We start from the raw sequence: 15,235 nt of genomic DNA, 5'->3' as shown, positions 1-15,235 counted from the left end.
GTTTAATCATTCTTTGGTAAATTTAGAACATTAAAATACCAGTAGGCAAAGCTTAGATCCAAGGTATACCCGGAAGGAATTACCTGTATTGGCCAGCCTGAGCAGGCAGACTGAGAAAAGTTCAGTTTCTTTTTTTCCCTATTTTTTTAAATTAATTTTTAAATTTGAGTGTCGCTGACATACAATGTTACATTAGTTTCAGGTGTATGAAGTAGTGATTTGACAAGTTTAAATGTTACGCTATGCTCGGTGTCTTTGTAACTAGGACTAAGAGTTGAACTGGTAAAGGGAAGAGATCCTGAACATATTTCTGATGCCAATTATTTGAAGGAAGGCATTTTATTTTTTTTGGCTGACAAATCACAATTCAGTGGCTCATTAAGCAGTAAACACTGGAAAAGAGCTGCTGCTTCCACAGATTGTGTAAATTGAGGATTAATGCAATTATCAATATCATGCTGAACATCTCCTTGGAAACAGCTAAAAATAGCACTTTTAAGAGAAAGCTGTACTATCTCCCAGCTGTGCCAAGAGACTAACTTGATCCCAGTACAAAGACTAGGGTTTATGCTGCTGCCGGAACATTCTCTTTCTCCAAAAGATGGCATGCATACTGTGTAAACGTCACTGGAACCCAAAGACAGATTTTGTAGGAGTAAGTGTTACTTAGCATGCTAACTGCCAAGAGTATACACACGTACATGAGCTGATAGCGCTGACATTCAGCAGCATTACCAGGTTCAAATCGTTCCTGGTTCTGGTCTAATGTGGTCAGGAGTCCTCTCATGTCTCCACAACGTTTTAAGTAATCTCTGTGCCCAATGTGGGGCTTGCACTCACAACCCCAGATATCAAGAGTCGTGGGGTCTAGAGACTGACGCAGCCAGGCACCCCTCCAACAATGTCTTTTAACACACTCCAGAGACCTCACAGAGAAACATCTGCTCTAGAATTACATTTCCATAACAAGAGAAACCAAAGAAATTTTACAGGGCTCTTTTACTCAGTACTCCTCCCCATCACTGAAAACTCAGGCAGAAATAGGGGTATTATTCTGCATTATAAATCATCACAAGAGCTGTCAAGAAAACCCCAGAGAGACAATGCTCTTGATGAATAGAGTTTATTTCAACAGTTACTACCACAACTGCAAACTTTTCAGTCTGGAGTTCAAAATTTAATATAATCTACATCACTATAGCTTCTTAAAATCTGTATTCACATGTATTAGTTAGCTCATTGCTTTTGCAAGGCAATTCTGAGATGTAAGCATCAAAGTATTAAACTACCCATTTTACAGGTAAGAAAATCAAGATTCAGAAATCTCTTCATTTCCTTTCTTTTTTTAACACTACACCAAAATTCTATTCCAATCTATTCAGCCTTATCTCTCATTACCATCCAACAAAAGTCCCTCCTCTAGACAATCTGATCTCTTTATGGCCTCTCAACACTCACTCCCTATCCTTCATCCCAATCCTTTGTTTATGCATCCCTACCCTGGAATACCTGTTTGTCTTCTGTAACTTCTTCCTAACTGCCCAAATCAAATTTTCCTGTTTTCAAAGTCCACCACAAAGCCTACCTCCTCCCCAGAGATACCTTTTACTTCCTTCCTTGCACAATCTTTCTCTGAACACACTGTACATTAGTACCTCTAATTTGGGGATTCAATTCTGTCTCACATTATATATATTTAAAAAATGTGTATATATATGCAATAAAAATATTGCACAATGTTTGGAATATTACTTAATGTTTAAATGATTTCTTGGGTATAAAACACTGTGCAGCCCTTACCCTAGCAAGAGGGGCCCCTGTCCAGGCCCTCAAATAATTGTACATTTCCTCCCATGGAGCCGTTTTAGACCACGCTCTGGGGTTTCCTGCCTGAGTCTCCCCAGCTGACTTCCAGAAGCTGCATTCATCTTTGCCTGGGTCTGCCCTCCTAAGGGTGGACTTTGCTGCCAAGTATATATTGTGTTCCAGGTGCAATACTTTGTACTATGCCTGCTCTGGTCTTGGAATCAGCCATTTCTCCAGGGAGTCCTGGATCCTTTTGATGGGGAATGAATGGTATTTAGAAACCAAGATCTGGATGCTAGTATGTTCCCTGTTACTAGCAAGTCACTGCTTTTAGGCCCTCTCCATAAGAAAGGCCGGAAAGACATCTTTTTTTTTTTAAGATTTTATTTATTTATTTGACAGAGAGAGAGATGACAAGTAGGCAGAGAGGCAGACAGAGGGAGGGATGCAGGCCCCCTGCTGAGCAGAGAGTCCGATGCGGGACTTGATCCCAGGACCCTGGGATCATGACCCGAGCCGAAGGCAGGGGCTTAACCCACTGAGCCACCCAGCGCCCCCGGAAATACATCTTTAAAAAAGGAAAAAAAAACCCAAATCTCATGAGTCAAAAGAATACATACACACGGAATCTTGTATGTATTCATACAAGTGAACGCCACTGGATTCCTGCTCACCATTTCCCACACTGAAAACCCTGGTTCCAATAATATTTACTCATTCGCTCTATCCAAAAATCAACAAAAAAGGGCTGAAATTACTACACGAATATCATTACCTATAATGAACCTATTATGTATAGTTCAAAATTTCATTGCAGTTCTAACTTCAGAGTATATTCTACTCAGGGTTAACAGTCAAAGTACTATACCCAAAGTTACTGGAATTGTTTTCTCTATGTAATCAATTTGATATAGTTATATTAATTTGCTTCTATGTATAATCCATTTTAAGGCTTAATTCTTTTCCTCATCTGTTCTGGTTTAATTTTAATATTTTAATGTGTAAAATACTTACACAGATCAAAATTCAATACTGGGTGGGATTTCTGATGTGGCAAAATGAGGAGGTTACCAAATCCTCTACCTAAAAAGCAACTATAAATTGGACAAAATGATAAAAACCAACCACTTTGGTGACCCAAAAACTGACTAAAAGCTTATAACAAAGTCATACTCATGAAAAATTACTGAACTTTAGGAAACAACCCTGAAATCTGTGGCTTATTTGCCAGTGACTGTTCCCCTTCTCCCTCTGATCACGTGACACTGTGGTTCTGGAACGTAGGCCGTGAATAACCAGCAGTTCCACTGTTTGAGGAGGCTGATTTGATTCAAAGCAGAAGATGAAATAACTCATGCCCAGTGGTGTTGTCAGTAATAAGTAGCAATCTGAGTGGCAAGCAAACAGGGAAGGTCAGAGGTTCTACTAATCTGTGGTTACAGCCCTGGCTGTATCATAAATCTATCAGCAGCTCTCTGCTTCCCCCTGCAGTTTTGTAAAGTAATTGCTACAAAATAAAACAAGTCAAGCACTGCGGCCAGAGATCAAGTACCATAAGGGTCAAAGAGAGTGTTTTAAAAAACAACAACAACAACAACAACAACAAAACCCTCAAAAAACAAAAACAAACAAACGAAAAAACCCCACCACCAACAAAAAACCTTACATACTTGCTAAAGGGCTGGAAAATGGAAGCACATGCAACAAAACTTTGCTGCTTTGCTGTTATCCAGGTGAGATGAGAAAATTACACATGGAAAATTACGCCAGTCCCTTATCATTAAAAAAGAAACAAAAGCTTCAGTTTTGTTTTCTTTGAAATTAGACGTGGAAGCCTTACACAAACAGACACACTTGTTCTCTTCACAAGTCACTTTTAGAAACCGTCTAGGGGGCCTGGAGGGAAGATCTCTGGATGTAAGCTGTATTTAGAACCTGACCTCTCATTAAGTTCTGTATTTCTCAGGAAAGACGACTGCTCTATGAGGAACTAACCTTGGAAATATTTCCTTCTCAGCTTAGAAAATTCTATTTGCAAAACTCAATTTAAAAGACCTTACTTCAGTGCTGTTTAAATTCTGCCCAACAAGTCTATTTGAGACCCCAAGCACAGATGAGGGTAAAAGAAAAACATCCCATTTGTAAACTATTCTTCTGATGTTAGATGCAGTCAGTATACTGGTTACATTTGTGTTTTCGAAGCTTGGTCGTGTGTCAGTCTGGTTTTCTGTCTCTCAAAGAGTGCCACAGTTCCACCTATATCAAAATGATCCTGGATGCTCATTAACAAAGCAGATTCCTGGCTGCCACCTAACAAGTCTGTGCTATCAGACACGTCTCAGGACTTTGCATGATTAATATATTTCCTGTGATTCTTAGATATGATAAAGTTTGAGAACCACTGATCTATATAAAGTGATCTTCCTTAATAAACACAAGGAACATCGAAGGTCACTCTGTTGACAGTCTGCTTGTCCCTCTCCCTCTAGTTCTCCCCCTGCTCTCTCTCTCAAATAAATAAATAAAATCTTAAAACAAACAAACAAACAAACAAAAACACCCAACAACAACCCACTAACTTCCAAATATTTTGGAGTAAACATTTTGGAAATATTATTTCCCCTGACTTAAACTCAGGTCAGAAATCTAAGGTCCCTTCCAATTCTTAAGTTCTAGGATTTTATTTGATCACTTGTCAATAGTGTTCATTAAAAAAAAAATAGTGTTTATTAAACCCAATACTAGTAAACTCTAAGAAATTAATAAATGTGGCAACCTTAGTTCAAAAGAATGTCCATTAAAAATTAAATAAAAGGGAAACAAATCAGAAAGAGTTTTCTCATAAGGTTAACAGAATATGCAGGCCATTACAGAAAAGTCACTGAAAACTCTCTGGAAGTGACTAAGAGAATGTTCCCTGCAAACACGCTCATTGTTACATCAACAAATAATGCAAAAAGGTAGCAGAAAGGTAGAAATCAAAAGGATTAAGTACTGTGGGAGTTAGGAAAAATGAGAGGTAGGAAAAGAACTGATAAAGAACTGCTCCAAACCAATACTTCAAGAATGGTTCCTGGTTAAACATAAACGGTCTTGAAGGAACGAACAATTCTTTATGTTTTCGGAGACTAAGGAAAAGGTCTTAAAATCCCAGAACCTTGCACTCTGAGTACATGTTCACCAAACAACAGACTTTTGTATCCCTTACTTAAATCGATCTATACGTGGACCTATTTGCAAATGAATACCATGTATAAACAACTGGCAGGAGGCAGCAAATGACTAAATCTTTTTAAAATCACTAAATCTTCATTTTGGCTTACAAATAAACTTTTTTATTTACAGCAAGAATTAAATCACTAGAGCGCTAATGAACTCAAAATCCCCACGTCTTCTCTGTATTTATAAACGGTATCACCATCCACCCACAGTAGCCAAGGAATTGTGTTATATACTACTTTCTCCCCTTGCATGGAACAGTTCCCTATCCGACTGTCACATACTTAACTCCTTTTTCCCTTCCAGTCTTTGCTGATACACCTCTCCAGAGAGGCCCTTCCTGACCAACCCAAAGTAGTCCTTCCCATCCTTCCAATCCCACCCCTCATCACTTCATCTTATCATTTATTTCTTTATTTTTATTTTAAATTTTTAAAAAATATCTCCCAGCTATGAGAGAAGAGAAATCCTCTTGTCTTGTTTACCACTGTATTCTTAAGAGCCTCAAACAATGTCCAACAAATGGAAGAAATACGAATATTTCTGGAGTAGATAAATGAATGAGATAAACTGTAACTTGTAAGATCAATTACTGGCCCTTACAGCAGAGATAATCACACCATTTATTCAACAGCTACTTGATGAAGGAAGATGATGTGCAAGACAGAGGTCCTCAAACTTCAGTGAGCATGTAAGAATTACTAGGGAGGCACGCCTGGTTAAGCGTCTGCCTTCAGCTCAGGTCATGATTCTGGAGTCCTTGGATCAAGGCCCACACTGGGCTCTCTGCTCAGTGGGGAATCTGCTTCTTCCTCTGCTCCTCACCCCAGTCCACACTCTCTCTCTCTCTCAAATAAACAAAATTAAAAAAAAGAAATAAAGAAATCATCTAGAGAATATACACATGAGTACTGAACTCCATTGTGACAAGTAGCCCATAAAAAGTGATTCTATTATAGGATCGACAGCACCAAAATCCAGTATGTTCACAGGTTCCCATAATATAAAGTTATCTTTGCATTTAATATTATAGCAACAATTCTCATGTGCTACCAGATTTGTCCTTTACTTCAACCAGGCTTTTAATAATCACTTACTTGCTTCACAGATCTAGTACATCTCAAATGTTTGCTAAAATCCCATTCCTCTGGGTAGTCATGTCAACTTTCAAATTTTCACAAAAGGTTAAGATATACACACACATATACACAGTACTTTCCTTAAGAGATTTTGCCTGTTTTAAAAAATCTTTACTGCCAGGCAACCCTCTCAGGTCCTCACCCTCTTTGGGAGCTTTGTACTATTATCACTCAATAAACTTGACTTTGCTGCCCACCAAAAAAAAAAAAAAAAAAAAAAAATATTCACTGCCTTCCTCCTCCATTACTCTTGTTTTTGTTTTTGCCCTTCCCTTCCTTCTCTCCATGATTTATGAGTTCTGCTGAGAACTGGAACTCCTCCTGACCCGGGATTATCTTCTCAGCACAGGACAGGTCAAGTCAGCTTGAATGACAGGCTTTAGCTATTGATACTTGATTCTTCCTGAAGAGAAACATTTACCAATACACAGATCCTATAATAACATTTCTTTCTAAATCCTCAAAGGTCAGCTTTATATGCTTCTTGGTAAAAAGTTCATGCTGGTGGTAAACAATAAATTTTTATTTATTTATATTCTTAAAATGGAGTAACTTGTGTTGTTTATTTAATGCATGCTTATTGTAAGAAAAAAGTGGGGAATCAGAAAAATAGGTGAAAGGGACTAAGAGGTAAAACTTCCAGTTATAAGCCACAGGGATGAAAAGTACAGCACAGGGAATACAATCAATAATAGTAACTTTGTATGTTGATAGTAAGCATTATCATGGTAAGAAATGAGTAACATATAGAATTGTCAAATGACTATATTAAACATCTGAAACTAATACAACACTGTATGTCAACTATAGGTCAAAAAAGTGTATAAATAAAAATTAGTTAATAATCACATCCTGTATCAGTCCAAACTTCTCTGTATGAACATATTTTCACATAGGTTTTTAACTTAAAAGGAAACATCACTGACTATAACTTGCTGGAAAGGGAAAACATATCTTGTGTGTCTCCTCTCTTGTCAAAACTCACATGGAGGGGCACCTGGGTGGCTCAGTGGGTTAAAGCCTCTACTTTCAGCTCAGGTCATGATCTCAGGGTCCTGGGATCGAGCCCCTCATCAGGCTCTTTGCTCAGCGGGGAGCCTGCTTCCTCCCCTCTCTCTCTCTGCCTGCCTCTGACTACTTATGATCTCTGTCTGTCAAATAAATAAATAAATAAAATCTTTAAAAAAAAAAAAACCTCACATGGAACACTTCTGTGACCCGATGTGTAGGAGTTTCCCCCACACCCAGCACTTCCAACTCTATAGCAGACACCAGCTGCTGTCCTGCAACTTAGCTCAATTTGGACATGATTCACCTGAAGATAGCGTCAGATCCTACAAATTAAAGGCTCGGTGCCACCAGACTGGCCCCAATGCCACCCCTACTACTTCAGATGCTAACTGCAAGTCCAGGTTACCAGTTTATTCTAAAGACTGTAACTCTGGCAATAGGCAGAAGGGATGCATAGGACAAGGTACATGGGAAGGAGCACTGAGCTTCCATGCCCCCTGGGCGTGTCACCCTCTTTGCAACTCTACATGTTCACTAAGTGTGGAAGCTCTCTGAGTCTTCAATGTAGGTTTCAGTACATAAGCATGACTGGTCAAATCACTGGTCACAAGTGATTAATTCAACCTCCAGCCCCTGTCCCCTTCCCGGAGGTGGGGGCAGGGTAGGGTGGCACTGAAAGCTCCAAACTCTGACAACCAGACCTCATCTTTAGGGGCTTTCCAAAAAAAATCACCTCATGTGTGGTTGAAAGGGACTTGTTTTAAATAACAAAGTATACTCTTATCTCTTATTAGGCAATTCCAAGGGTTTTAAGATCTCTCTGCCAGGAACTGACAAAAACCAAATACATATCTCTTATTATAAGCCATATTATCACACCTCTTTATTTTTTTTATTTTTTATTTTTTTTTAAAGATTTTATTTATTTATTTGACAGACAGAGATCACAAGTAGGCAGAGAAGCCGGCAGAGAGAGAGGAGGAAGCAGGCTCCCTGCCAAGCAGAGAGCCTGATGTGGGGCTCAATCCCAGGACTCTGGGATCATGACCTGAGCTGAAGGCAGAGGCTTAACCCACTGAGCCACCCAGGTGCCCCTATCACACCTCTTTAATTCATTTAACATTACAGGCATTTTTTTCCCTGTCAATATTAAGATTTATCTTTCTTTTTAATGACTGCATAATATGCTACCATGTAAAAATGGCAGAATTGTTTCAAGTAATACCCTCTGTTGAACATTTTTTCTAATGTCCAAAATTATGGATGCTGCAACACATTTTTATATATATCTGTACACATCTCTAGTAACTTCCTTAAAATAAATGACTAAAGAGAATCAGAGGTTTAGCTGTGCTGTCCAATATGGTATGCACTAGCCACATGTGACTATTTAAATTAGAGGAAATAAAAAATTTTAAAATTCAGTTCCTCAATTCTACTAGTCACATTTCAAATGCTCCAGCTCATGACTATTAAAACATGATAGCTGATGGCCAGTAGCTACCATATTGAACAGAGTAGACATAGAACATTCCCGTCATTGCAGAAGGTTCTATTGATGGCCCTGGCCTAAAGAAACATCCATATAAAAATTTGACACCTGTATCCCACAGAAATGACATAGCACTTTAAACTCTCAAAATTAGTACATGCACTCCTAGTCCTCTCATTGTTGACATCAGATAAATACCCAAGACATAGTGCTTTAATTTGCATTAAAGGATTATTAGTGGGGGGGCGCCTGGGTGGCTCAGTTAGTTGAACCTCCGACTCTTGGTTTCAGCTCAGGTTATGATCTTAGGGTCATGAGACTGATTCCCCACGTGGGGCTCCACATTCAGCACGGAGTCCACTTGATGACTCTTTCCTTTTGCCCCTACCTGCTTGGGTGTGTGTGTGTTTATGTATGCATCCACTCTCTTTACCTCTCCCCCCAAAATAAAGAAATAAATCTCAAAAGAAAAATTATTAGTGAGGCTGAAAGTCTTCACATTTTTGGCCATTTGTGTATATTTTATTGTTGCTGATTATCTCAATTTTGTTCTATTTTAAAAGAATCAAAGGTATCCTGTTTCAGATGGCCTATAAAACCAAAACACATGTGCAGTGAGGAGACATTTCTTCATCTGTTCTGCTTGCTTTCTAAAAATTTCACAAGATATTTATCAAAACAGCATAAAAATATCTCATAGAGTAGAACCACAATTAGGTAAAGGCAGTCTGTACTCTCGGAGGTTGTTTCCTTAGTGGAGTTAATATAACAATGGCTAATACCACAGCACATTGTTTCACAGCATATTGTTTCACAACAATAAGAGATATTGTTATAAATTTTCAAATTAAGCTATGATAAACAGAGGTTTATATACAAATATAAAATGTTTATATTTGAAACGAGATTTACACTAAAGTTTGGAACAGAAAAAACCAACCTATCAGGAAAGAGAACAGTGGGCCCTTGGGTTGGTAGGGCTGGAAGAATGGAATGAGTGGTGAAGCACAAAGGGAGGTTCTGGAATGATGGAGATGTTGTGGATCCTGATAAGGGTGAGTTACACAGGTGCATATGGTAGTCAAGACTCCCTGAACTGTACACAGAACTTGAACAGTTTCACTATATATAAGTTACATCTTAATTTTTAAAAGGAAGAAAAAAGTTTAAAAGGCATTGTGCTATTTAGAATATTCAATTTATAGGTAATAAAATTATTTTAAATATTTATAGAACTTAAAATATGATTCCTGACCAGGAGGCACAAAGTTTTTACTAAACTGGGAAATGGGAAGCTGAGACAAACCACACAACTGTCAAACCAATGGCACTGTAGAAAATTCAGTACCAGGGCAAAATATATTAAAAAATATAAAATATATTAAGTACTAAGTATCAGAAAAACAAGCTAACATTTTAACACAGACATTTAATGTTTCTAAAAAGTCTGCACAAGTGAAATCAAAGCTGAACCAAACACTTTCTGGAAAATCACCTCCCTAATTATCAAATAGTATATGATTTAATTTTCTGAGCCATTTCTGCTGAGGTATTTTATGAAACTAACTCATTTTTGCCTTTTATTCTTCTCTTCTGATGGCACACATTAGCACAAAAGCTAATACATGCATGTTAAAACTAACAGACTTACAGACTTGAAAATGAAAAATGCCTAAGGAGAGACAAGATGCTCCTCTCCATGTCACATTACCTCCCCACTCCCACTGTTAATAATGCACATTAGTATCTTGGCCCATTACCCAAATAGCATACCCTGTTTTGTAAGTGAGTTCTTCAGAAGCCTAAGCTACAGATCTCATTCAAGTTCTTTGAGACAAGCTCAGATATTATGGTAACTCTTCAGATGACCTTGCTTATGAGATGAGAAGGAAGGGTATGTGGGCGGATACCAAGACTTCTCTCTTCAAAAGTGAAGGCTTACCCAGTTAAGAATGTGGCTCAGGGGCAAAGACGCAGGAAAGTGTACATTTTATTAGTGTACCTGCTTTGTAGAAAGAACTATTTTTGCTATTAAATTCCATTATACTTTACATTAAAACAGATCTGAGTTTGAGAATCAGTTCTACCATTTATTAGATGTGGGATCTTAGGCAAGTTACTAAGTTTTGTTCTCCAGTGGGGAATGCTAACAGTATGTCTCAAGGCTGTGTTGTGAAGAATACATGAAAACAGAAATAATTTTTTAAGCTCAGTGGCTGGTACACTATAGGTGCTAACAAAAATAACTACTATCACACACAATTCTGTTCCTCAAGGATGTTATATAAATAACACAGGCCCCAGTCATTGCCCTCTGCAACCAAACTACCACTAGGATATTCAGGTAGTCATTTATTGCTATCAAAGAATTAACACAAATAGGCAGCATATCATAACTCTAAAGTCTCACCAGAAAATGTCCCTTACAAGAATTTCAGCCTGTAATGGTTCAGCCAACCATCAGTAAAGTCATTTTTTTTTTTTTTTTTAAAGGGCTGGGGCTGCAGAGAGGGATGGAGAGAGAGGGAGAATCTTAAACAGGCTCCAAGCCCAATTTGGAGCCTCAGCAGGGCTTGATCTCACCACCCTGATCTCATGACCTGAGCCAAAATCAAGAGACAGATGCTTAAATACTGAGCCACCCAGGCGCCCCAAAAGGTCATTTTTTTTTTTAAGCTAGAAGGTATATATGGGTGTTAGAAAACAAAATTATATAAAACAGACATAAGAACTTAAAGCTGACCAAAAAGAAAAAAAAAAAAGAGAGGAAATGTTTGTTAAGCAGAGACTGAATGCTTCCCTGCCATGCTACTGATTTATCTGAGTTCCACCACTACTAAAGTGAAATGGACACAGATGGGCACATAACTCTTCACCATAGATATGACCCAATCTATGATACTGTAGAAACCACATTTATTCAATTTAAAAAGCAGTTTATGTTGCAGATTGTGCACAATAAATATTTACCTGTTTCTCCTCATCTGGCATGTTTTTTTCCAGTTCTATTAGGTATTCTTCATCAAGTTCAGAAGAATTCACATTATCATCAGGTTTGTTCTCAACCTTGTCCGCTCCTGGCTCCTCCTTCTCAAATGAAGCACTAAGGTCATGAAAACACTCCTCTTCTCCCTGGTCTTCCTGGGAATGAGACTCAACATCCTTGAACAGCTTGCTCTGTAGATGGTGATCTCTGGGACTGGAAACCGGAGGGGTAGCACACTCTGCTTCCTGGGGATCTGTAATTTTCAAACCATTGAAGAGATCCTCTGGAGCCCCACAGTTTTCTGACTTCTCCCCCATGCTGTGTCAGTGAGGAAGGTGAAGCTGAAGCTCTGGGAAAAAAGAAAATATGTTAGGTAATGGTGCTCATGCAAATATCCACCACTTTCCAAATGTCTGCTTTATGCCAGTTAGCTTTTAAGATATCTACATTAGTATTAACAGTTTTCATAAAAGTGAAAATCCCCTTCAGATTTCTTTCAATTAGTAAAAACAGATAAATATTAATGTAGGTTTTTCATAAAAGCTAAGCAGTATAACTCCACCTTTTGAAAAGGGGGGCGGTGCATGTGGATAACCTTTGCTTTAGGCCATTTTCAGCTTAGGAAAGGCTTGACAGGATGCTCAACTTTCAGATAGCAAGGGAAACCTGTATTTGAAAAAAAATCCTATCTATTACACATAAACTTCTGCATCAAAACCCAAAATACACCCTAATTTTCTTTCACCAAAATTCATTATAAAGAAGTTGGTTATCATAAGCCCGTAAATAATGCCAAACATTTTACTGACTCTCCTTTCAGAATTTCATATAAGCAAAAAAGAAACGGTTTTTTTCCCCCACCCTCCCACCCGGAGATGGGTTTTTACGTGGCTCTTCCTCGTTCCACCGCTTGAATTTTGTCCGCGTAGCAAAAAAGATAAGCTAAAACAGTGGCGAGAAAATGAAACAGCCCTAACCTTTATTCAGAATTAAGAGCCAGATTCTAAGTCAAAAAAAGAAAAAAATGCCGGCCTGCCTTTTCAGGCCGTATGAAGCTCAAGTGTAAGTTTTCGATGGGGCTCAAAACGCAATCGGTGCCCAGTGATCATCAACTTCACTCAAATGTGTGCTGTAGAACCAACGCAGGTTATAGTGGGAGGAGAATTCTGGCGCAGCTGATCCTACGCAGGATCCCCGTGGGGGTCAGACTCAGACACTGAAAAGAGTGGTTCTCAACCCTGGCTAGACCACATAACACTTGGACGCTTTAGCAAGTACTGCTGCCCGCACCTTATTCTCCACAGATTCTGATTTGTTGTTCTGGCCTAGGCCCAGAACACCTGTATTTTTAAAAAGACATCACAGGTGATTTTAATGTACAGCCAATTGAAAACCACTGCTGCAGAAGCTGAGTCAGACCGTCGGCAGCCCCGCCCCTCGCCCCTCGGGTCGCAGCAAAATCACGCCGACGACCCCTTGTGTCGCGACAAGGGCCCGAATTCGTCCCAGCTCGTCCCAAGAAAACTTCCAACAGCAAGATCTTAATACGAAGATTTCGCCTCCACAGCAATGTTCTATTTCTCCCTGCCGCCAGGTCTAGAGGAAGAACGCGAGTTTAAGGTCCCCAGAGTACGGAGGGGCCACCCTACATTTCCCAACAGTTCGTCCTGTAGCTGAGTCTCTCACAACCAAAGCGGACAAGCCCACGTAGCTACTCACAGCTTCCCAGTCCCTCTCGTCCTCACCTTCCCAGTCTCCGGGATCTTCTATTTCCGCTCAGTCAAGTGCACTTCCCTCGACACCAACCAATGGCGTCGTCGTTGGCAAAGCATTCTGGGAAGTGTAGTGGAAGTCTCCGGGAGAGAGCGCGTCGCGTTGTGTGACGTCAGTGTACGGACTGAAATGCCAGTGACGGTGGTCATCTTGAGTTACGGCGACACTCTGCATTACTCAGCACGGAAGAAAGAGACTGCCTCCACGCCGTTAACTTTTACTCCTTCACTGTGATCTCTTATGCTAACAATGTATAGAGGAATCCTGAAGCATAAACCTTGTCCAAAGAGTTTTTTCTTTAATGGTTCTCAAAGTGTGCCTTTCCAGTGGCCCATTACTAGATCAAAACAGTTTTCATCATAATACTAAGTTAATTGCTTTTCCACATCCCTTTCAAAAATACAGTGTTTTGCAGAGGCGGTGTCATGTGATCGCGCAATGTATTAAACGTAGAAGGAGCTATGAGAATCGAGCGGTCTTCTATTAAGCCAGATATTTGCATAAATGCAAAACAATGCCACTCTTCTCACTACTCGGATTTTTTGTTTTGGAAAATACAGTGATTTATAAAAAGAGTACGTTGGCATATAATAGGTGTATTGTTATATTAAAGTAATAAATATTAAATATTTTTCAGCTCTAACTTCTTCTTCTTTTTTTTAAAAGATTTTATTTTATTTATTTAACAGACACAGAGAGAGAGAGAGGGCCCACAAGTAGGCAGAGTGGCAAGCAGAGGGAGAAGGAGAAGATTTCCTGCTGAGCAGGGAGCCCCAAGCAGGGCTGGATCCCAGGACCCTGGGATCATGACCTGATACGAAGGCAGATGCTTTACGGCGTCTTTTATGGCCACCCAGGCACCCCTCAGCTCTCACTTCTAATACAATGAATATTGATAAGTATAACACTCACAAAAACAAAAGCTCTTTGTGGTCCTCACTAAAATTAAGAGAGTTAAGGGATCCTAGAACCAAAAGCCAACAGTTACCCGACGCATTCATTCAAGAAATGTTTGTTGAATCTTTAGACTCCATTAGATTCCCATGCTGGGAATATAGAACTGAAATATTGGTTGAGATAGCCAGATAGGTAATCAGCGATAACAGCAGAATAGTTTTCTGTAATTCACAGAACGTATTGAAGAGATAGCTGAGAGGAACTTTTTTCAGGAAGGATATCAAACATTTTTTTTTTAAATTTATGTCTAAATGAGATTATGCACACCCTTGCATTTTTGTGTAAGTCAAAACTTTCCATATACAAAAAACATTAAAAATATATCAGAATTTTGGAAACTTTTAATATTTAAAATTTTAAAAATATGGCAGGAACTTAAAAACTGTTCAATAGTTAGGTTTCTTAAAACTTTTAAGAAGTCTGGTTAGGTGCTAAGAGATAGAAACTTCCAGTTATAAAATAAATAAGTCAGAGATGAAAAGTACAGGAAATATAGCTAAGTAAGTATAGGGAATATAGCTAATAATATTGTAATAATTTTGTATTGGTGATAGATAGGGGCTACAGTTATGTGGTGAGCACTGAATAATGTAAAGAATTGTCAAATCACTATGTTATACACCTGAAACTAATATAACATTGTATGTCAACTATACTTCAATAATAATAAAAAAATAAGTCCTGGGCGCCTGGGTGGCTCAGAGGGTTAAAGACTCTGCCTTTGGCTCAGGTCATGATCCCAGGGTCCTGGGTTCGAGCCCCGAGTCAGGCTCTCTGCTCCGCAGGGACCCTGCTTCCTCTCCTCTCTTTCTCTGCCTGCCTCTCTGCCTACTTGTGATTTCTCTCTCTCTG

The 15,235-nt window shown here is 39.0% G+C and overlaps 1 protein-coding gene across 4 annotated transcripts in view; it reads right to left on the bottom strand.

The window, feature by feature from the left end:
- The window catches only part of TTC1 (tetratricopeptide repeat domain 1), a 44,082-nt gene extending 30,584 nt beyond the window's left edge, over positions 1 to 13,498 (bottom strand). The window contains exons 1-2 of one of the 4 annotated variants that reach the window (XM_059417288.1): positions 13,399 to 13,498; positions 11,638 to 12,002 (exon numbers count right to left, since the gene is read on the bottom strand). In XM_059417288.1, the coding sequence (XP_059273271.1) occupies positions 11,638 to 11,970 (333 nt within the window). In that variant the 5' untranslated portion in view covers positions 11,971 to 12,002; positions 13,399 to 13,498. Of the gene's footprint in view, positions 1 to 11,637; positions 12,003 to 12,215; positions 12,320 to 13,302 lie in introns of those variants that run through there. The other 3 variants (XM_059417287.1, XM_059417289.1, XM_059417290.1) reach the window with 3 other exon arrangements.
- Positions 13,499 to 15,235: the final 1,737 nt, after the last annotated feature.

The sequence above is a fragment of the Mustela nigripes genome, chromosome 12, assembly GCF_022355385.1.
Source record: "Mustela nigripes isolate SB6536 chromosome 12, MUSNIG.SB6536, whole genome shotgun sequence".
In the NCBI taxonomy this organism is placed as follows: Eukaryota; Metazoa; Chordata; class Mammalia; order Carnivora; family Mustelidae; genus Mustela; species Mustela nigripes.
Note: the sequence above shows the minus strand (reverse complement) of the source record. Positions and strands in the feature narration are given on the sequence as shown.